The sequence below is a fragment of the Neofelis nebulosa genome, chromosome 11, assembly GCF_028018385.1.
Source record: "Neofelis nebulosa isolate mNeoNeb1 chromosome 11, mNeoNeb1.pri, whole genome shotgun sequence".
In the NCBI taxonomy this organism is placed as follows: Eukaryota; Metazoa; Chordata; class Mammalia; order Carnivora; family Felidae; genus Neofelis; species Neofelis nebulosa.
In genome coordinates this window covers 94058030-94081807 of record NC_080792.1, presented here as the reverse complement: position 1 = coordinate 94081807, position 23778 = coordinate 94058030, and the positions used below count along the sequence as shown (strand labels likewise).

Below are 23778 nucleotides of genomic sequence, written 5' to 3'. Positions count from 1 at the left end.
CAGGGCCCGCCGAACCCCCAGTGTCCTCCAAGGCTATATTATGTGTGCCTGTGATGGCAGGGAAGTGGGGGTGTCACAGCCACCCAGCAAACAAGCACACACACACCCACTGCCCTCTCCATACCATGTGACCCTGAGGGACTCACTTGGTCTTGGCTGGCCAGATGTTGTCCAGGTAATTGTGCATCGTGTGGTAGAGAAGGCCCACGATGGTGGTCCAGGCTGGGGAAAAGCAGAGGGTCACAGACACCTGTCAATCTTCCTGGTGACAAAGCCCCCAGCCAAACCCACTTGCCCAGCAATGCACAGTGCAGACCCTCACACCCAAAACCCCAGGGGCAGCTCCTGGGGAGGGCGGGGAGGGAGAAAGTGAGGGACTCTCAGGGTAGAGTTTTCCATGAGTCTGAGTAGAAACTTTGTGACCCTTCAGCTGTGGATTCAACCGTGACAATGACTCCCTGCTCCTCCCCTGAGTCAACTCCAGACAGACAGATACAACAGCTCCCGGGGGGGAGCCAGACTCGCCAGAAACGCTAGAGCTCATGAAGGCACAGGGCCCCGCTCGAGGGGCGGTCCCAGCGCCAGCCTCCAGCTTTGCTCCTCCGGGTGAGCACGTCCTGTTTGCTGCTGGCATATGAGGCATCTGTAGTAACACGCATGCTTGAACGAGCCGGCAGACGCAGGGTTTACAAGCGGCAGTGACCACATACATGCCCCTCATGCCTTTCGGCTGGGTCCCACCTCTCTGCCGTGCGACAGCTCTGAAGCAGGAATCATTTTTTCTGTTATTTCCCTCCACCCGCTTCACGGAGAGCGCTTGGAGCATAAGCGGTTAGCTGTCTTCCTGGGATCGTCGGGGATATTTGTTGACTCTGTTAGCATTTCAGGAACGTCTTTAACATCCTATAAGTCTCAGCATGTGCCACGTAGAGGGGCTTTGCTCATTCAGCTCTCAAAACAATATTATGAGCCCAGTACGAACACCGGCCCCGTTTCACAGATGAGGAGACGGCGACACAGGCAGGTTCGGTAACTTGCATAAGGCCGCACAACCTGTAAGTGGCTGAACCCAGGATTCCCAGGAATTCCAGCCACCGGTCAGTGCTCGTGACCAGTGAGTCCTGCTGCCGGTGGGAGGAGCCTTCACAGGGGACAGCACGAGGCTGCGGCCCAGCTCACTCGGCAACACTGAGGGTTTCCAGCTCATGCAGCCAGGTGTGTGAGATGAGCAAAGGTCACGTGTGCCCCTGGCGGATCAGAGCATCACCTCCAGACCTTTCTGGAGTTCACCCCAAGTGTAGGGGGCTGTCACCTAACATCCCCGGGCACCTCTCACACAGGCAAGCAAGATGGTGCAGGGCGCGGAGGTGGGCTCCCGAGGGCTGGCGAGTGGGGACTCCCTGCTGGGGAGGGGACACCGTGATCCTACACCACCCACACTGGTCTTGATCCCCAGTCTCTAAGGCAGAACCCTGGGAATCCCATGTCCTCTGGCCAGAGCATCAGGAGCTGAGTCAAATCCACGACTCCCCTGACACCCCGAGGGACGAGTCTGTGACGAGTCACTTTTCAAGGAGTCTGGAGGGACTGTGACTGCAGTGGAAATGGCCAGAGTTGCCTTAACCCCTGAGACAGAAGCAGAACCCAGGCCCCCTGGGCAGACAAACCCCAAACCTAGCCCGAGGCCAGGGAAAGGGGAGGGGAGAGATGGCCACATCTAGTCATATGCGGCTGATGTGTCTCAGTGCAGATTTGGGAGGACACAAGGCGTCTTTCACGGTGGATCGGAATCGCCTCAAGAGCCTCCCCAAAATGCAGATTCCCCGCCCCTGTCCCAAGTCCCAGTTCACGGGGCTGGAGGGCACTGGGAATCAGCATTCTGAGTGAGCGTCTCGGGAGCTTCCCGCCACACCCTGAGAAGTGCCGGCCCGGAGCGCAGGAAGAGGCGAGCAGGTCTGAGGGCGGTGGCTCGCCAGGTAACAGCTGGCAACACATCTGGAAGGGCTGAGGACTGGCGGGGCCCCCCCGCCCGAGCTCCCGGGCGGGCCCTGCAGCTGCACTCACCTTGGCTGCAGAAAGCCTCGTGGGGAACCTCGATGTAGCTCTGCCCCTGAGCCGGGAAGCGGTAGTGGGAGGAATTTATGGCCTCGGGTAGGAGTTTGGCCACAGAGAACTCTGAGAACAAGCCAGAGACAGGAAGCCACAGTCAGTCAGCTCCGCGGCGCAGGAAATTGGGCTGTAAAACCCCATCTGCCTCTGCTGTTTTTAAAAGAACATGCTCCCCCGGGTAGTGTAATTACCTCTAGAAAATGACGACCTGAAAAAATAAGAGTCCGGGGAAAGTAATTTCGAGCGTGGCTAACGTGTCCATCCGGCCACACGCTGCGGGGGCCCCGTGGCCTGAGGTGACCCCTCCTTCCCTCCGGGCCTCTGTCACCATGGCTCTCAGTTATGTGATGAGCTCCCCCCCACCCCGCCCGTGCGGAGGGGGAGCCACTCCTCACCACACTCTGGGGGACCCCGTGAGACACAGGAGGAGGAAGACACCAGAGACACACACCTCCGGCCGTCAGGCAAACGTGTCATTGCACAGAGGGAGCCATCGCGGCCGACTAACTCCCACTACAACTATCCTATGTGGCTCAACTAGGCTTCTGATCCAGAGCCCGGCTGCTGCGGTGGAGCTCAGCAATGCTCCGGAGGGAAGCGCTGCGAAGTCAGCGCATGTGGGACGCTGCTCCGACCATCCCGGAGAGGCAGATTTAGGCCAAGCCTCCAGGTGGCTCTCGGAAACCCGATTCTGCACCTTTTATTTCACAGGCACTCAAAGGAGCCGCGGCTTTTCGACTCCGTTCCGAGCACAGACGACCGAACACAAGATCAGGCTGGCCCCCCAGTCGCCATCAAATGTTTACGTAGCTTTGCGTTCGCATCATGGCTGAGCACGTGTGCCCCGATCTCACTCTCCCCACAAAGTGTAATACTGTGTAAGGGCGACCCAGTTCAGAAAAGCAGCGAGGTCTGTCTGGGCTGATGGGCGTGGTGCTCCGTCTGTGTGCCCACCTGCACGTGTGTGTAAACGCTGCCTGTGCACTCATCCCCGTGCGTTCACACGCTGTGCGTGCGCCTGTGCCCGCGTGTTTACACGCTGCGTGTGCACCTGCGCGCGCGCATTTGCGCACGTGTGTGCGCACCTGTGCGCTTATGTGTGTGCACTGTGTGCGCGCCTGTGCGCGTGTGGGTGCGCGCCTGTGCGGAAGTGTCTGCGCACGCGTGAGCGCGCGCAGGTGGACGCGTGAGCGCGCGCAGGTGGACGCAGGGCCGTGAGCGCGAACTCCAGGGGCCAGCGTCCCTCCCGCGGCTCCCGCGGCTCCCGCGCCTCCGCCCCCACCAACGGCCACGTCCCGCCCTCGGCGGACGACTACCTGCCATGGAGGAAGAGCCAACGATGGTGACCTGGGGGTCGCTGGCTTGCATGTTGGAAGAGATGTGGCCCGTGACGGTGTCGACGGTCTCTATCAAGCCCAGCACGATGGCGTTGTCCTGCAAAGGACACGACGTGAAGGAACTGAGCAAATGGGACGGGCACAGCTGCCCTCCCCAGACGCACTCGCCGAGCTCGCGGGGTCCGGCTCCGCACTGGCGCCGCCGGTGCCCCCTCCCCCTCTAGAGGAAGAGCGCCCCGCGTCTGCGGAGGCCATGGTGGGCCAGGCCTGACCTCTCCATGACCGGATGGGAAGGAGCCGTGCCACTGCCCCTCTCACAGGCAAACGCCCCACCGAGCCCGCGGAACACAGTCCCCCGGGCCACCCAAGCCATTGGCTCCAAGGCCTAGCCCCAGGTGACAAAGACCCAGTCCCAGCTGTACCCTGAAGTCACCAGGAACTTCAGCCAATCTCTGACCGGCCCTGCCATGCCCCCTTCTGTTTCCCGTGGAAGGGGCTGACTGGCCCCAAGTCCCCTCCAGGACAAGGACACCAGCGGCTTCACCCTATTCTACATGCAGGGGACGGATGCCAGCTCCCCAGATCCTCTCTGCATGACCTTCCTGGTGCACCCCTTCCCTCCAAGGGCCCTCTCCACTTACTCTGCATCCCCCAAGCAGAGAGGATCCCAGTGGTTGCTGCCCCCAAGAAGGCAGGGGTCCCTCCTGGTCACCCTGTATCTCTGCAGACAGCCCACCTTGGGCTGACTGTCCCTCATCGTGAGACACTCATCTACCAGGGACAGGGCCTCTCAGCCACCCAGGCACGCAGTGGCTGTTCCCGCCTGCCATCGTGCCCCTCTCTCCTTCCCGCCTTTCTGAAAACCATCTGTCAGCTAAGCGACCTTAGCATTCTCTCACAAACACACGCTCCGTGGGAATCTAATGAGGTGGAAATAGAACAGGGAGGCCAATTTTAGACATTTTCTTTCGGGCCTGTGGCCTGGTTTCAATCAGCTAAGCCCGGTGGAGCACATGGAGATCTGTGTTTCTGGCCGGCAATTCTGTTGGGCAGTGGCTGATTCGTACCTTCTCTCTAATGAACAGTTGAGCCTGCCTAAGCCTGAATGGTTTCATGATCATTTCTGTTCTGTGGCAGAGCATTCAAAAAAAGTCACTTTAAAATGATGCTGAGAAAATGGGCCTACTCAGGTCCTCCGCTGGCCATGTTCCCAGGCTTTCCCAGGCTGCAGCCCTGTACAGAGCGACCCCCGGGGGTCATGAACTCTAGACGGCTGTGCCTTTTAGAAAAGGTTTCTAGGTAAGATTATCCCAATCTTAAATTCAGGATCCTTTTTCCCCCCTCCCTTTGCCAGGGTTAAAAATCCAATCTCATTCCGTTCGAAACTGTTCAAATAAAAAGTTCATCAAATGTAAATCCTGTAGCAATCTCATTAATAACATTTCTGCCACCAACTGGCAAATATTTTTTTTAACATTATAGGGGTTCAGGAGAATAAGCGCTTTAATATTAGACCGGTGTGGGTATGGCCCTGCTAAGCAGTTATGCGTCCCCCACCCCACCAGGCAACCTTGTAGGTCCCATGTCAAGACCACAACATAAGAAAATGGACAGAGCCAGGACCCCAGGTCACTGGACTGAGAAAGGGCTCCTGAGACCCACTTCACACTTTGCATCAGTGAAAAGTTTCACCTGTGCTCTGCCACTGAGATGCAGGGGCCTCTTTGTTACTGCAGCACAGCCTCGCCTAGCCTGACTGATATACCTACTGTTGCTGGAAACTGCCCTGGACATAGTTAAGGACGGCCAGGTTAAATCACGCATACAGAGTATTTGTGGAATATATACACGTGAGCAAAACGTAAACTAGATGGAAAGGGACGTATGCAAGAGTGCTCGGGGTCACGTTGTGCCATAAGACTTCAGGTGACTGTTCTTTCATATATTTCTAACCATCTGCAGTTTCTACCTTCTCTACAGCTTATTAACTTGTTTTATCAAACAGCAAAGTCAATGACATTACTTTTAAAAAGAAAAAAAGTATTCCATTCTCTATCTGCTGTTCAGAGAAAAAGAGAAGCTTTTTTGGTTCTTACACTTATCACGAAGTACATATTGCCACGTGTTCCACTTTTTTCACATAAGCTAGTGATCTTTAAGCATAAAACATGTTTTTATTACCATTCGAGAAGAAAGTGATGGTAAAAAATTTATCATTTAAAAATGATAAACGTCAACCAAGTAAGCAGTCCTCATGGAGAAGTGCAACCCCCTCCCTGCTCGGTGTGGAGGACAGTGGCATGTTATTGACACACAACCCTTAAGCCATACAGAAGACAAGGCGCTTCAAATCAGTTGTATATCTGGTCTGAGCTCTAATGTCCCAGATTGAGGGACGGAGGGATGCATCATTTCTCTTAGAGATGTGAATTGGGCCACAATTATCCCACTTCTGGGAAGACACGGCAGTTCCCAAAGTATGTACGTTTTGAAGCTCAAATGTTTTTTGTCTTACCTCTGACACATCAATCCAACTGGGCAGTTGAAGAACCTCTCCCATGGTTTTTAAGAAAGCCTAAAGGCAGACAAAATGACACTGCTTAGCACGCATCTTAGAATTTATAATCTGGAACAGGAGTTGGCACTTTTATTTTTTTTAAAGCCCACCTAGTAAAGCGGTTAAGCTTTGAGTATAATTTTGTCACAAACACTCAACCCTCCCATTGTAGTGCAAATGCGGCCACGGACAACACAGAACTGAACGAGCACGTTCCAATAAAACTTGATTAGCAAAACAAGCAACAGACTATATTTGGCCCACGGGCTACAATTTGCCGACTCCTACTCTAGCGCAGTTTGGTGGAATAAACATATAATGCGAGCCACATTTCAAACTTTAAGTTTCCTAGTAGCCATATTTTAAAAAGTTAAAAGGCTACAGTCGAAATTAATTTTCAGAATATATTTTACTTAGTCCTATATCTATATACCTAACACAGCACTTCAACACGCGCTCAACATAAAAATTATCAATTTAATATTTCACACTCTTTTCTTTGTCCCAAGTTTTAGCAATCCAGGCCATATTTTACATTTAGGGCACATCTCAATTTGAATTAGCCACAGCTCAAGTACTCCACAGCCAGATACGGTAACGGTGTCCTTATCACCCAGCACGGGAAATGATTTCTCCTCATTTTCCCCCTCCCAGTGCGAGCCAGTGAGAAGCCAGGACATCATGGAAAACTGGATAACGGATGCCAAGGGTTTTTACTTCTCACCCAATCAGAGATGGGTGGGGTTTGGAGTAAATCTGCAGGATTCCCCTGCAGGACACCCAGGCAGGTCTCTCCGCCGGGGCCCACACCAGCGGTCCCAAACCGAGAGCCCACAGGCTGAACCCGCCTCACAAATCCGCAAATAACTGCTTTCGAATGTCCGTTAGCTGTCCACTTCTTAAAAATTGGATTATTTTCCACTTGAAGGATCCAGGCATGCGGCTTCCCTTGCAAAATAAGAGGCTGCCCTACAGATGAAACTCCGGCGGATCCGAGGCTGCGGCCACCCCCTGCGGGTGAACCGCTGCCTCTACTCCGCCCTCGCCCTCGGTCGACCAGGGCCGAGTTTGCAATGTCCCACCCTGTCAGGAGGCCCGGAGAGGGAGGCGCAGGGAAAGAGGAAATCACCAAGCTTCAAAATGACCTGTGGAAACCTGCATTGATTGGATTCCACATTCCAACACAAACATACCCTGGAGGCTACCGCCCACCCACCGCGCGTACCCGCGCCCCCTGGGAATCCTTCCTTCCACTCCAGGGCTCCCGCCTGGAGCGGGTGGGGGGGGGGGGTGGCCTGGAAGTGCGCAAGTACAGCACCTTGCTCCCGCCTCCATCTCCTTATGATTGGCTGAGCCATCACGCCCCGCCTGCTCCCCTTGGCCAGCGACTGGCCAGGTGGTGGTCATGTGACCGAGTTCTGCCCAATGAGCTGTGAAGGGAGGTCCGAGCGGGGAACCCTGGGAAAGCATTTCCGGCTCCCTCCCGGAGGCGGTCGGCTACGCGTGGGGTGTGGCGCTACCCCGGCAGCCGGTGGGGAACGCGGCGGAGTGTGTGGAGAACTGCGCTGTCGCCCAGAGCCCTGGCGTGCGGGAAGACCGAAGCGCTGGAGCCCAGGTGGAGCACTCCTTCGCCCCTGTGTGGAAGTAAGCCCTTCGTGCTGCTGCTAGTCCCCGGCGGCCAGAACCACTCCCGCGAGGAGGCGGAGGAGGCGGAATGGCCTCTCCGCGCAGGCCGAGACGCCGAGGCTGGCAGAAGGTGGGTGCCTGGCCGGGGACACGGGGCAGGGGCCAGGACCCCGGAACCCAGCACGCCAAAGATATCAGCACTCACCCCTCCCCCCCCCCCCCCCCCTTAAGGACGCCCGGGTGTCCCGAGCTCCTCCACGTCCGTCTGCAGCCAGCGGGTCAGGGAGGACGAAGAACCCTAACTGAGCGCTCACCTGTGCCAGACTCTGTTCTCCGCTCGCACGAGCCCACCTGGGTCCCCCGAGCCGAGTATCCTGTTGTCGCCCCCATATCGTAAATGAGCAGCGTGACCAAGGGCACTGGGCAAGCAGCCGTGGAGGGAAGTTCAACCCTGCTGTCAGCCCTCTGCACCCTGCTCGGGACCCTTACACTGCACTCTCCCCAGGGAAACCCACTCGGCCGAGAGCCCTGGTGCTGAGATCAAGTTAAGGCCACAAGAGCCAGGGATCGGCCCCTACCGTGACCTGCAGAGTGAAAAGCACCTTGATTCCATCCCATAAATGGCACCTAACTTTAGGTAACTTTGGCAATTCCCACCGACGTGCACGTCTCGGCACTGGGGGGTCACGCTGTGTGCACACCAGGGCTACGTCTGCCCGAGACCCAACCCCACCCTTCACCTGTTGCCAAGGGAGGCGGCCGGGTGGCACACCCAGATGGCCCGCCGCCAGGTGGATGCGGACCTGGGAACAGGAGGTGAAGAGCTGAGTCTGAGCCGAGGGAGGCCCCAGCGTGCTGGGCAGGGCTGGCTGGAGGGGCCACCCCATCCGGCTGTTCACGAGAAGTCTGTAACCCAGACTTTTACGTAAAAGCTCACGACTTTTCTATGACTCTGTGCAGGTCAAACAAAACACGCCTGTGCTCCTGGATCTGGCAGTTGGCCTGCTCTGATCTGCCAGGCGCAGAAAAGAAATAGCTTTACCTTGGTGAGGTTCAGCGCTGTTTCCTGGGAGAGGGGCTTGCTGGGTAAGTTGAGGGACACGTTTCGCAGGTAACTCAGTACCGTTGCTGGACTCTGGAGGTTTTTTCTCTTCTCCGTCAAGTTGGTTATGATAGGGTGGTAGGCGTTGGTGGGCAGCTAAAAGGAATCAGAGGTGTGAGTTCGGGCTGGGGATGCAAGTCCAAGAAGCTCAGCGTGTGCCCCAGGCCGCGTGCCTTGTGAAGCCCCGTGACGATGGCACTCGCTCTGATCGCATATGAGGCGCTTCCGTGACTCTCTGACCCATACTGACCACCTCAAGCAAGACGCACCTGTGTGAGAGTTGAAACTAAGCACAGAGAGGCTGACCCAGAAACACATGGGAAACAACTGGAATTTGCACCCACACAAATGGTGCAAGAGTCTGCGCCCTCGCTGTCCCCTTAAAGCTCCCAAGTAAGGTAAGTAGCATGATCACAAATACTGCTTCCAGAGGGGGACGTTTCTGAGTGGACCGATCTCTCCTCAGACGAAGGGACGAGGGGCACAAACAGAAGGCATGCATCCACGCACAGCCCCCTGCTCTCCGCTCGCTGTGCCGCCTGCCCAGGAGACGGTCTCTGTGTTTGTGTCCCCGGGCGTCTGGTTTACTTCCTTTCGACCCCTCTGGCCACAGGCCACAAGAAGCAGAGGACTTTCCCTTCGGTCAGCTGAACATCCAGAGTTAGTGCCAAAGTTAGCTTCTCCTCCAGGGATGATTCCTCCCCAGACACTACACTGCCAACAAGAGAGAGCCGGACTGTCTGATGGAATTCAGCCCTGGCATACAGTCTAAGCCGAAAGGCTTTCAGCAAGAGGGGACCGAGATCGATGTGCATGCTCACCACAGTGCTGGCTGGGGGTGTCATGAAGAAGCTTGGTGGCGTCGAAGACAACAAAGCATGCTTTCCTGGGGGGGGAAAAAAAACAATAACACTGAATTAAGGACTAAGCCGTGGTCACTCTTCCAGCCTAAGAAAGGCCTGCCTTTATTCAAAACTCTCCAGCTTCAGACCCGTCTAAGACAGCCTGAGAATGCTGAGCGGGAATGCTGTTGCACAGATACAGGGCTAATAAATTAGCTTAATGGGTAGATGGTATGGATTTTCCCAGGTCACATTACTTTTCTATTTATATTTCAAATCGCTTTTGAACACCCTTCACGCAAGTCGTCACATAAAAAGATGATTTTATGTAAGCTTTTACCGATCTCAGATAAATAAAGAACCAAAAGAAACGGCCTTCAATTACACCTGGCCTAGTTGGAGATGGAATACAGAGTGCTGCTAATCTCTGGGCCAAGACAGACCATCCCTCCCAGACAGAAGAAGCAAGACAAAGTGGTGGGGCACACTGTCCTCCTGAGTCCTTTCAACCCTGAGGATTCTGGTTATTCTTTTCCATTTGGTTAATTACAAATAACGAAGACATCTAACACCAAAGATAAGCCATATTTGCTCTTCTCTTCCTCTTCTCCACCAGCTATTTCGAATCTTAGCATTTCCTGGTAAGAACACAGACTAACTAGATGCTCTACCTCATTTTCGGAAAAATCCCTCAAGTTTGCTTGAAGTGATCTAAGGAAATGACCTCACCACCCCTAGTTAGCTCCAGTAGTAACCGGCCCCTCGGGTTATGTGGGGCCCAGTAGCTGGGGGACAAGACGCCGAAGGGGAGACTTTGCCCAGAGGACTAGAGACCCAAACGCTAGGTTCTCCAAGTCAGAGTGACATTCCTTCCTCAAATGCCAAGTAGTTACAGAGGAGTCCCATCCAATTCACATGTAACTTGTGTGAGTCCACAAAGTAAAGTGCAGGACGGTAAGGACTAACCCGGCAACCCTGCCCACCGTCGCCGTCGATGACCCTGGAAGGCTACGAGAAGAAATGAGAATCTTTCGTGTCCTCTGTGAGTCCCAGGTCCCAAGGGGCTCTTGTTTTGTGGGCATCAGATTGTGTGGGTGTGTTTTCAGTGTTCAAAAAATACATAACTTGGAAATCACACGACTCTGAACGCAGCCTTCTACTTCCTCTGATTTTCTGTGGAAGTGGTGGCCATCCATTGTAGCACTGGGAGCAAAGCTGACCCGGTGATGGATGATCAACCCTCTGCCTTTTATGAATTAGGAAAAGTCACCGCATCTGGCCTGCTCTGGCTAATGGATTAGAAGGGGACACCCCCTCTGGGCCGCTCATGCAGAGAAATGCCTGCTTTGGGCTCACCCTTGGTGTGCAGATGGGGCTTTATGCAAAGACCAGGTTTTGCCTCCTCCTACAGACCAGACACAGCAGGGCCCTGGCCTGGCCTGGCCTGAGAGCAGGCTGGGCCTCAGCCCAGATGTCTGTCTTCACACAGCTGGCATGACCCTGGCTCTGATGGACCGACTCACATGGAGCAGTCTAAGGAACTTCCAGATCATTTTCTCTATACGTGTTTTATGTCATGTGACCTGTCTCCAAAAGCAAGTCCCCAAGCCATACGGGGGTCTGATGGGTGTAGTTCTGGCTCAGCAAAGGTGCATGTGTGCACTTCTTGGGATATGTAGGTGTTAATGCAACACCTCTCCTGAATGCCCCCCCCCTCCAAAATCAGATACCACCTTCATGGGGCACAGAGGGTGAGGTGACCTGAAAGGCTGTGCCATGTGTGGGGCTGATCACCCCATTTCTGAGCCCTGGGATGTCCTGGGGACAAGGGTTTGCTGGTACAGACACAAGAACCAGAAAGAGCAACACGTCTTCCCAATGTTATTAAAATGGTAATGTATGGAGAAAGAAGGATTTGTTTCAGGCTTTCAGTAATACAAATACAGATGACATTTTAGTCTTGGTGACAAATCTCTGAATCTTAAGCTATAAAATGCAGAAAATTGATACCCTTCTTTCTTGTAAAGGACCTATATTTTGTCCTTCTGTCACTTGTGTGACAGGAATGAATTCCACTTTCTTAGTGAAGAATGAGTGTCAAAGGCCGCTGTGGACCCAGACTTCCTGCACACACAGCGGCCATGCCCTGCTCTCGAGATCAGCAGCCCCAGTCATCTGCGGGGAGTCCCCTCTCCTCTGCATTTGACAAGCCAACCCTACTGCCATGTCAAGGGTGGACTGTGACCCAGGCCTAAGGCAGTCAGCATATCCCACACCCCCAGCCGCAGTTCTCAGCTCCTGGAAACTGGGATACACATGGATCCATCTGGTCAAGTGAGACTCCTGGCCAGTCCTGCTGCAGGAGGAGACAGAAAAGAGAAGTTCATCTTCTGTGAGCATGGGGTGGAACCCTGGAGGGAAGGGCAGCCATAGTGGCACCACCAGAAGGAAGCGGGGTCAAACAAAGAGATTCCCAGTGACACATGTGAGCACCTAGAGCAAACTGGTCCTGAAGTGGATTTTCTCCTGTTGTTTCCATTGTGGGAGTTTTTTTTGTGTGTTTTTTTTTTTTAATTTCCCTTGTTGGCGTAAGTCACTCAAGTTGTGTTTTCTGTCACATAATCACAGGGTCCTAACAGCTGAGGGACTCACTGTCAGAACCTGAGAGGGGGCAGGCCTTGCATTAATACCTACACCTCCCAGCCCCGACCTGCCCCTGCTGCTCTGGTGTCCATACAGTGGCCAACCAACAAATGTTTATGAGTGACTGTCATTTTTTGGCAGATTATTTCACGTTCAAGGACCAGTGCATTCCCTTGTTATCACAGTGAAAATAGAATGGGGGAAGTAAATATTAATCGTAAATCAGCAAAAATGTTGTGAAAACCTGCCACATGCAGGCATTGTGCTGATGCCTTACACCCGTGACACTGTGGCTCCACAGCCCCCCACCCCTGGGACATGAGTAGTACTGTTTCCATCCATTTACAAAGGAGAACACAGTGATTTGGGAAGATTAAGATACAAGAAGTCATATATTACATGATTCCATGTGGTTGGAAGACCCAGAAGAGGGAAATCTGTAGAGACACTGGCTAAGCGGTGGCCAAGGGCTGGGAGGGGGACATGGGGAGTGAAAGCTAGCAGGTGCTGGATTTACTTTTGGGGTGATTAGACTTCTTAAACCAGAGGGGATGGTTGCACGGCTGGTGAACATAGGAAGTACCACCAGATCATATGCCTTAAAATGGTCAAGTTTATGTTACATGAATTTTACCTCAGCCAAAAAAGTGACTTCCCACATCCCAGAGTTCATTGTGGCTGAGTGAAGGTTTGAACCCAGGCCACCTGTCCCTGAGGGCCCATCAGAGCCTGGCATGCAGGAAGCACCTGGTAAGCATTTGTTGATCAGATGCACTAAAGGACCCGGAATGCCTGTTCCCAAAGGGTCTGTAATCATCCATCACATTACACCTCAAAACCCCCTGGCAACCAGCAGGATATTCATCTCAGTGTGTCTCCGTTAAGGTGCCAGTTTCTCCATCCTGGGGAACAGGTGTTCTAGAGAAACGGCTATATTTATGAGGTTCATTAGGATGCCTCTCAGCCTGCGGCGCAGACGGTCCCCTCAGGAGAGCGCGGAGCGGGAAATGCTAGTGAGGGAGGTGGACGGAAGGAGCCCTGTCCTCCCAGAGACGGGCAGAGCTGGCCCGAGCCCACCCCCCGTGCCCACTGTGTCCTCCCAGAGACGGGCAGAGCTGGCCCGAGCCCACCCCCCGTGCCCACTGTGTCCTTCCAGAGACGGGCAGAGCTGGCCCGAGCCCACCCCCCGTGCCCACTGTGTCCTTCCAGAGACGGGCAGAGCTGGCCCGAGCCCACCCCCCGTGCCCACTGTGTCCTTCCAGAGACGGGCAGAGCTGGCCCGAGCCCACCCCCCACCCCTGTGCCCACTGACCAACGGCAGCTGTGAAGTACATGGCGATCTCGTCCGGGGTCAGGGCCCGTTCCCAGATGATGAACTCATCGAAAGCTCCGACCTCATAACGCTTGGTCTGGTCCTGCTCAGACCCGATCACGAGGTTGACGCTGGGCTCCCCGTAGGCATGAGACACTTTGCCGCTTGGGTCGGAGGTGCTCAGGGTCCCATTGACATAGACTTTCAGACCCTCCTTGGATTTCCATGTAAACAAGACATGAGTCCAGTAGGGACCTGGAAAGAACAAAGATCACTGTTCTGCTGATGTGGGAAGCACGTTTCTGAGTTAAATCCCTTTTGAGATGATTAGTCACTGTTAATCTTGGTGAGTCCTTCATAATATAGATCTAACTTTTCTCAGTACTTTGAAGCACAGAGAAGAAATTGTCCCCATCCCCAAAATCCCAGAAGCAGTCCAGAGAGACCCTTTGCTATTTTAAATTAGATCCTTTGCTATTTTAAAATAAAATGAAATAATAGCTAATGGGGGTAACTTGTTCAAAAAAACAGTTCTTTTTCTTTAGTCCTGCCTGGGCCATCATAGTGCAGGTCAATAAAACCCATTGGACAATAAAACCTACCTGAGGGCCTGATTCAGCCCAGGGCAGTTGGCATCCACCTCTGCTCTGATATGGTACACGTAAGACCAATAAACATGATGGTATCATGGTAGTCAGGGCCACCCTCTGGGCTCATTCTCTCTGGCCTGAGAACCACAGTGACCCAATAAGAAGAATGTTCACCAGACATTGGTGGTAGCCTGCCCCACGAGGGGCCCAGCTTTGTTTTGCAAGTGTTGGGTTATCTCATGGGCTTGCTTCTGGAAGGAATAACGCAGCCCATTAAAGGACATGTATCATCTTGAGCCCGGCATCATCTTAAATCATCCAGCAATGAGCTTTTGGGACTTCATCAAAATAAACCTTTCAGCACAGCGAAGGAAACAGCCAACGAAACCAAAAGACAACCGATGGAATGGAGGAAGAAGATATTTGCAAATGACGAATCTGATAAAGGGTTATTATCCAAAGTCTATAACAAACTGATACAGCTGAACACCCAAAAAACAAATTATCCAATTTAAAAGTGAGCAGTAGACATGAATAGACACTTTTCCCAAGAAGACATCCAGATGGCTAACAGATACACGGGAAGATGCTCGACATCACTCATCAGGGAAATGCAGATCAAAACCATAATGAGATACCACCTCACACCTGTCAGAATGGCTAAAATCAAAAACAAGCAACAGGTGTCGGTGAAGACGTGGAGAAAAAGGAACCCTCGTGCACTGTTGGCAGGAAGGCAAACTGGTGTAGCCACTGTGGAAAACAGTGTGGAGACTCCTCCGAAAGTTAAAACTTGAACCGCCCTACAACCCAGCAATTGTACTACTGGGTATTTACCCAAAGAATACAAAAATACTATCTACAACAGCCAAATTATGGAAACAGCCCAAGCATCCACCCACTGATGAATGGATAAAGAAGTGGTATATATATTCAGCCATAAGAAAGAATGATATCTTGCCATTTGCAATGACGTGGATGGAGCTATTGAGTATTCTGATAAGTAAGTCAGAGAAGGGCACATACTATATGATTTCATGCATATGTGGAATTTAAGAAACAAAACAAGCAAAGGGAAAAAAGAGAAACAGTCCAGGAAACAGACTCTTTAACCGTAGAGAACAAACTGATGGTCACCAGAGGGGAGATGTGTGATGGGGATTAAAGAGTACATGTATCATGATGAAAAATAAAATAATTAATATATATATATATATATATATCATATATATATTCAATCACTCAGCAGTTACTTAGGACTTTCTTGCTCAGGTTGCTCAGGACTGTGCAACTTTATAATCTTGAGTCTCTGGAGAGCCCTTGGGTCCTAAATGGGTCCAAAGTGTATTGCCCTTGAATTTAAAGCAAGAATAACAACTTTCTTCAATGAACAAAGAGAGTGTACTGCCAGGCAGAAATGTTTACAATTCTCCCCCATTTCCCTGGGTGGAAAAACAGAGTTCAGTAGACTTTACCTTAAAATATGTCGAGGAAAACTACTAGGTGCCCCATACAGTGTCAGCCCCGAGGATCACGGGGATAACGCTGTTACCTAAGAACCTGACCTTAGGCAGAAGGCGATAAGAGCCAGCAACAAGGTACAGGTAGTTCCGTCTGGGGGGGCAGGGGAGGCAGAGACTCCTGGCCTGGGGTCAGAGAAAGCAAGCAGGCGAGATCCTCCCAGACTCTTTTGCAGACAACGTTCAGGCTTGGTGTGAGTGAGTGAGCACGGCTCCCCCACTCCCCTAGGTAGCCCGGCACAGAGAGGGCTCGGACACACCTGTTTGGTTCCAGGTCTTTTAGCGACTAAGACATACAGCCTCCTTTCCATGGGCCAGAAAATGCATTTTCCTAGAGGCCTTCACTCTGCCAGCCCGTGGCCAGCTCCGTGGTTCCCTCTTAGTCCCCAGCCTGGACTGGGCTCCCCCTCAATGTCACCCCAACACTTCTGGGGCCCTGGTCACCTCTACCTTGTCCAGTGTCCACTTCAGACCCTCTGCTCCCCAAGCTTCCCCCACACACACACACACCCCTGACTCGTGCCCACTGCACGACCCCACATCACCCCACGGAGCACAGAGAAAGCAGGAATCTCCAGACCGAGCCACACTCGCCCGCAACGCCCACCTGCAAACTCCCCCACGTCATCAGGGCCCACCGTGCTCCTCCCCACGTGTCCCAGGGCACCCCCACCACGGCTCCAACTCCTGTCTTCCAGACCCCCCTTCCTCCCCAGTCTTCAGCCACTTTTCCAAAAAGTCTTCACATCATACTCTAAATAAACATTGCCGAGTCTATACCACTAGAAAGAAGGAGGGGGAGGAGGCGAGGGATGATAGGGAGGAGGAGGGGGAGCAAAAAAAGAAGCAGGAGGAGGAGGGGAGGGGGGAAGGGAGGGGGAAATGGAGCAGGAGCCAGGCTAAGCACCAGGCAGGGTACCGCATTTCATCTCCCCCAGCCCCACCCCGACCTTGGCCTCAGGCAGGTCAGGCCAGCACCTTCCCCCCAGGAAGCAGAGGCTGAGACGGGGCATCAGGCAACGGAGGCAGGGCCCAGCTGGGGCGGGAGGGGCCCAGGCGCTCTCCAGCATCTTCCCAGGCAAACCCTTAAAGCAGAGGCCGAGGGGTCCCTTACCTGGCGGGCTGAAGGTGGCCTCCCACGTCTTGGCGTTCTCCCGTGTGTACAGCTCCACGGAGCCCTTGCCGCCACTGGAGCAGACCTTGAACCCTTCAGAAATGACCTGTCCCCCGTATGCCGAAGGGATCGGTCTGGACTGCTCTCCGTGCGTCTTCCAGAAAAAAGAAAACGTGACCCCTGAGGGAAGAAGAGGCGCTGGGTCAGGAATGACAGCAGAAGGAACTCAGAAGCAGCTCCTTTGTGTTTGAAAAGCCCTTTTGTCCTCATTCTAGAGACAGTGCATGTTCAATTCAGAAAATTCTGATAACAGCAATAGGCAGTATTTAGCAAAAGCTTACTAAGTACCAGACACTTTTCCAAGAGTCTTCAGGGACTTCTCTCCTTAAATATTGTGAAAACCCTGTTACCACCCCCGTTATGAAACGAAGACACTGGGCCAGCTTGCCCAAGGTCACCAGCCATCGTTAAGGTTAGATCCAAGCTCCAGCCTTGTGACCCCAGAGCCCCCAAATATAAAAGCCTGCACAATCTGTTCTTTTTTCTTTCTTTTTTTTTTTTTTATTACATTTATTTATTTTTGAGAGACAGAGAAACAGAGCACACGGAGGAGGGGCAGACAGAGGAGACAGAGTCCAAAGCAGGCTCCAGGCTCCCAGCTGTCAGCACAGAGCCCGACGCGGGGCTCGAACTCACAGACCATGAGATCATGACCTGAGCCAAAGTCGTACGCTCAACCGACTGAGCCACCCAGGGGCCCCCACAATCTGTTCTTATTCTTCCTTTTAGTCCAGAAGCGTCTTCCTAGTAAGTCTTCCTAAAACCTTCCCTACAAGCATATTTTACAAAGAAAGGAACCAGCTCACGCACACTGGCTTATAAACCACATAACTTACTGTATGTCCACGAAATCCCTCCAGTGTCCATACAGCCTCACGTCATCCCGTTCTCTGCACAGCGCTACATCGAAACTGGTATCACATGGTCACCTTCAGCTTTTTATTTTCCAAACAGAACTGCCAGCTAAACCTGGCACCCCTCAGATTATATGCCTTTAGGAGAAATTCCTAGGAGGGAATTTCTTGTCAAAAGGGGAAACCCACTTTTAAGGGTTTTGACATCTACGATTGTTATTTCCAACAGAAGAACGGAGTGGGGCCCACGGAGGCCGTGGCCGCTAAACTTTCCTTCAAGACACCCAGCCCACAGGTAGTCAGGTTCCTAAGTCCCGAGCTGGCCCCACGTTGTACCGCGTGGACGACATGGTCTTTGCTCAGATGCTACTATGAACGAGCTGGCTCAGTGGTCACTGCATCTCACCTGAAAACAAGTCCAGATGTTGGGGGTGAGGAGTTCCTTGTTATATGGGTAACCTGCGCATGTGTGTGAGAGAGAGACAGACAGACGGAGGGAGGGAGAGAACAGGTGCACACGTGTGAGTGCGGAGCTGACGACCTGCGTGGACTGTGTGCGAGAGCAGGAAGTAATCCCAGTGGCCTCATCCCTCTCAGCCTGGCCCGGGCAGGAGAGGACGGAGCCCAGAGTTGATCAAAACAGGCCCAAGGACTTGGGGGTGGAAGGACAGAGCCGGAGGGCCATTTGTCCTGGACCTTTTTATACAAATGGCACCAAATTTAGGCTTTGGGCCTTCAAATGAGATTATGGACACAGCCTGAGAGTCACTGAATTAAAGGAAGACATCTTTCAGCAAATATAAACACGCATCCCATTACCAGCCATCTTCACTGTAATGCCTTGTGAACTGACACGTTACGAGTTGTTCAGCTGTCTTGTGACAGTCACACCGCATCATACTTTTGTGGGCTCAAAGCCCTATTACGATTATCATAAACATGTTAAAACATGGCATAATTTTATAACCCTTGTTTGGAATTTCCCCCAATTTTTAAATATAAGAGGAACCTCAAAATGATGGCTGGGACCTGGACCTTTGCTGACCTCTGAGGAGGGCGAGTAGAACCCCAGGTCACAGGGACTGTGCTCTCAGGGCTATCAAGGAGGGCAGAAAGTGCCCGAGGTGCCATGCCATGTGGGCCACGAGGCTGGGGCTTTGGATGGAAGGCAGCTTGGAGGGCAGAGTGCGACCCCAGGGCCCTTGCCTGACCCGCTGCTGCGCGGGGGGCCCGTCATTTCCACCCGCCAGGTGCTGTGGCCAGCAGAGCCCAGCACAGACCTCGCCTCCCCGCCTGGCCTCTCTGCTCTCAGACACAACCCGCTTCACGAGGACGCTAGCACACACGTTGTGAAATTCTTGTTATGAAACGAGATCCCAGAGGATTCATAGAAGTTAATTTTTTCCAAACACTGCTGTGTTTAGAAATTCCTCCTATTCAGTCCCGCTTTGGCCAAATGCCTTTCTGTCCCGGAAGAAAAAAGAAGGAGACGTCGGTTTGGCGTTAGGTAAGGGTAGATGGAAGGCACACGGCAGTGCCCGTGAGCAAGTCTCATTTTGGCTAATTTAACCCGCACGATAATTGCTTCTATCTTTATATTTATTTTTTAATTTATTTTTTTGGGACAGAGAGAGACAGAGCATGAACGGGGGAGGGGCAGAGAGAGAGGGAGACACAGAATCGGAAACAGGCTCCAGGCTCCGAGCCATCAGCCCAGAGCCCGATGCGGGGCTCGAACTCACGGACCACGAGATCGTGACCTGGCTGAAGTCGGACGCTTAACCGACTGCGCCACCCAGGCGCCCCCTATCTTTATATTTAAACATCAGCTTCCAGGAGCCGCTAATCCCAGCGCCCTGAGGATCTCTGCTTCCCGCTCCTGGGTCATTAACACGAAGAAGAGACAATCTGAAGGGAAAAGAAGTGCAATGATCGACACATTGTTTCCACACTTACTTCCTATGAGCATTATATCGTCATCTACCCAAAAGGATACAATGAGAAAAGGTCTTTCTTGACAAGACACAGAAAAAAGAAAAGAAAAATACCGTCCGGGTGCCATAAGGAAAGACTGACACTTCCAAGCGCAGAAATGTAAAATCCTGCAAGGCAAATAATTTACCAGAACAAAGCCAAAAGACACATAGCATTCTAGGGGGGAAAATAACAACGCATTTAACGTTCAAGAAACCGACGTTCTTTAACGTTCACCTTACTATGTGAAAACACTTTGTAAAGAAAAGTAGTATCATCAGCATTTACCTGGGAGCAAAGACTCTCCCAAGACTTGTACACGTGTGAGCTGTTAACCCTCCCAACAGCCCTATGAAGTAGGTGTCACTCGTGTCCCCAATTTATAGGTAAGAAAATCAAAGCACAGAGGGGTTGAGTGACTCATGGGCGGCCGCACAGCTAGTGACAGGCAGGACTCGAACCAGGCAGCACAGCTCCGGAGGCTGCACCTGTAGTCACTGCCCTCCCCCAGAGACAGCACTGGTTCACTCACTGAAGGAGACAAAGCAGATACCGGGAATTCCAAGAAAACAGTGCACAACAACGCCCCGGGCCAAGGAGGAAGTCTCGGTGAACACACTGTCCCCTCTGATGGTGGGCGGGAGGGCAGCTGGCTGGCGGGAGGGGAGGTATGGGGTCCTTCCAGGTAGAGGAACAGCCCTTCCCAGGCCAGGGGACTCGGCACGGTGTCCTGCATGCCCCAGGTTCAAAGTGGACCTGAGCAGCGAGTCAGGACAAAGTGACCTGCAGGCCGTGTGGCCAGCGTGGCGTCCACCCGCCTCCCCCAGGAACAGCACGGCTGTGTTCCTCGGGAGAGCCAGTCTGGCCCCCCTGACCGCACACCCTGGGCCCCCTCCAGGCCGCGCCCATCAGCATCCGCTCTGGGCTGACCCTGTGTCACACTGCTGTGCCTTCCTGGGGAGAGTCAGCAGAGAGAGACGCCTGTTTCTGAGGAGAGGACTTGAGCCCCTGGACCCGGCCTGAGGCCAACTGTGATTTTCAAAGACACCCGCAATATCCCTCGTCCCGTCTATTTGTGCCCCATGACCTCGCCACTCTCCACCAGCACCCAGGGCGAATTTCCCCACCTGCCCTCTGCCTGACCTGACCCACAGGGGACAACAGAAGGGACACTGGCCGAGGCCCAGCTGCAGTCCCTAATTGTCCAGCAGCTTCTGCTGTGTGCCTCTGGGAGGTCTGAGACGTGAGGAGTCCAGGCCGCGCAGCTGGGGGAAGACCGCACAGGGGCATGCACACACGTGGGCACAGGGGCGCCAGAGCCAGAGGGACGGAACTGTCTTAGGTGAGCTTTGGGTGACTCCAAGCCTGGCCGTGGTCTGACGACAGTGCCTTGAGCCCAGTCAGCCCACAGAACCGGGAAAAGTGACACCAAATTGTGTTTTACGTTTTAAAGTTCAGGTGTGTGTGTTGCACAGCAACAGCCAACCAAACACAATCTCACCTGAAGCCGTTCATTCCATGAGCAAATCGGTTCCCTCTTTGAGTTGAGTTTCTCTTGCTTTACGACTCTTCGGCTGATACTTCCCTTCCTGACCCCATGGTGCCCCCAGAGGCCCCCATAAGGAGCTGAGCCTGGATCCCTCCTTCCTTCCCGACGCGCACTCTGGGGAGAGGTTTGGGGAGGATGATGGAGCCGCCGCTGCAGGCGCGGAGGGACGAGCGGACGCTCCACCCTGTCCTGCTTACTCCGGTGCTCGGGTCAAGGTGGAGGTGGCCACGTCCCTTGTGAGACCGTGACACCAGCAGAGAGTGACCTGTCCACACCCCGTCAGCCTGGGAGCTAGCCAAGAGCACAGCCGCACAACAATTACCCTGAGCCAGAGGGCAGGCTGCAGAACGTTCTGGAATGGGAAACTGAGGGCATCCAAATCCAGTGCCATCAACGCCACCTAAGGGCTAAACCGTGGTCTCGGCTAAGACACATCTCGGTGCACACAGACTGGGGGCCTCGAGGGTCTCCCTCCATTCTGGAAGCTGGAGCTCCTGGGGAGTGGTCTCCCTGGTGTGCGTGTGCAGACAGACCCCCCACACACACACACATACACACACCCATCTCCTGCCCAAGTAAGGCGTTACTTGGGTCCTAAGCAGATTTTCCCACAGAGCGGCCACTGTGCTCAGGAGAGGACACAAGCAAGCGGGGCTCTGACAGCCTCTCCTGTCCACGACAGGGGGACACCTGCCAGGAGCTTCCCCAGGGCACAGGCCGGGGGTGGAGAGACTCTCTGGGGCGGGTTGGGCTCTCTGGCTCGCCTGACACAAGCCCAGCAAGGCTCCCACCTCCGGTCCCAAACTCTGATCCCACAAGACACTGAAGTGTCATCTTTGTCCCCACATTCCAACAGAGTGCTGCTTAAAATGACATTTTTGACCCCTGTATTCTTAAGAGTTGGTAATCCCACCACTCGAGGGCCTTGGACACTTTGTCCAAGAGAATTTTAGCGCAAAGACCTGCCTTTACACAACTCGAATCACAGCACGAGAAGCTGCTGCCTTCTCACTTGTCCTTGGCTCTTCTGGCCTGCGGCAAGGAGCAAGTCCATCCGAGCATAAGTAACAATTGCTAATCCCCATTTAGCAAAGAAACGCCACATGTCGGATGTAGAGCCCCCGGCGGGCAACGATGCCCAAGCAGGACTCGGTCATGAGGTGTCTCCCATTTACGGGAATTACTGTTACTGGTTTTCAGTTCATGGGAGGGAGATAGTTTCTTTTTCAATTAAATCCAAGTGAGTGACATTTAAAGAAAAACACTAAGGAGTGCCTGGGTAGCTCGGTCAGTTGAGCTTCCAACTAAATTTCAGCTCAGGTCATGATCTTATGGTTTCAGGAGATCGAGCCCCACAGCGGGCTCTGTGCTGACATTGTGGAGCCTGCTTGGGATTCTGTCTCTTCTCTTCCCCCACTAGTGCTGCCTCTGTCTCTGTCTCTCTCAAAATAAATAAAGAAAAACACAAAGTATGATAATAGTTCAGGGGGTACCTGTATATGAGTAAAAATTACAAATGTTTTAAAGTGAGTCAAACTTCAGAACCACTGGTCTTGACAAACATTCCAGCATTCCTGGAAACGTAGATAATTGCATCATTCGACCCAAACCAGTTAAAGTAAATGGCCCTCCCCTGGACTTGTCCTCTGGGTAGACACCATCCCGCCTTGCTGCTTTGATACTATGTCCTCAGATTTTTTCCCAGCTCCGTGATTAGAACACGAGAAGTAAAAGCCAAAGGAGGTGAGAGAGATGATATCACAAAGAGCAAAATGTGGAGCGAAAATGAGCTGAAGATCATAGTGATGGAGAATCTGGACCACAGACACCGGGTGACTCAGGAGGCTTTTCCACCTTCGGGCATATTTGAGTTTAAAATGGTAGGAGAACACGTGATCCGTGAAATGAAGCCAGAAACACAGCAGAGACACCTAGGGATGGTGTCTCAGACTCCAGCGTGAACGACAGAGCCCATGAACCCAAAAGCCCATCTAGCCAGGAGGACTGCATCCCTGACTGTCCTCTTCCAACATGCACACACACTCTTCCCCAGAGCAAGCCTTTTACGTATCAAATACGCACTTCAACCCCCGCACCGGAAACAAGGTTCTCTCAAGCGTCTTCCCAACACCCCTCGTGCTGTGGGACTGTCTTCCGCCACTCCCCAGTCGCTACCGCTGTCAGAGAGCAACGGCACAAGCCGTGGTGGCGAGCGCCAACTCCCTTCAGTCTCAGGGAAGCGGCAGAGAGTGCTGGGGACCGAGGAAGTCAGGAGAGAGCGACCTGTCCCAGGGGCCACCCCTCGACTCCAGCCAACTCCCACCAGGCGCACAGGGAATATTGTTGGATTTTCCGATTTCTTAAGTCAAAAGTACAGATTTTTTAAATGAAATGTTCTCATATACAAGTTGGACATTAATTTTTTTTTAAAAAAAAGAACATCTAAAGCACCATCAGAGGCTGTTTCTGCAAACTTCCTGAGCTAGGATATTCGGCTAAAAACAGTTTAGAAAGCTCATTAAAATGTAAAAACCAAGGGGTGCCTGGGTAGCTCTAGGGGGCCTGAGTGTCTGACTTTTTGGCTTAGGC

The 23778-nt window shown here is 53.0% G+C and overlaps 1 protein-coding gene across 6 annotated transcripts in view; it reads right to left on the bottom strand.

Moving 5' to 3' along the window:
* The window catches only part of ADGRD1 (adhesion G protein-coupled receptor D1), a 180071-nt gene that overhangs the window by 79868 nt on the left and 76425 nt on the right, over positions 1 to 23778 (bottom strand). For all 6 annotated transcript variants that reach the window (XM_058691526.1, XM_058691527.1, XM_058691525.1 and 3 more), the window contains 8 exons: positions 16753 to 16932; positions 13529 to 13783; positions 9553 to 9617; positions 8672 to 8827; positions 5962 to 6021; positions 3426 to 3543; positions 2065 to 2175; positions 147 to 222 (listed from right to left, as the gene is read on the bottom strand). In XM_058691526.1, coding sequence (XP_058547509.1) covers positions 147 to 222; positions 2065 to 2175; positions 3426 to 3543; positions 5962 to 6021; positions 8672 to 8827; positions 9553 to 9617; positions 13529 to 13783; positions 16753 to 16932 — 1021 coding nt within the window. The remainder of the gene's footprint in view (positions 1 to 146; positions 223 to 2064; positions 2176 to 3425; positions 3544 to 5961; positions 6022 to 8671; positions 8828 to 9552; positions 9618 to 13528; positions 13784 to 16752; positions 16933 to 23778) is intronic.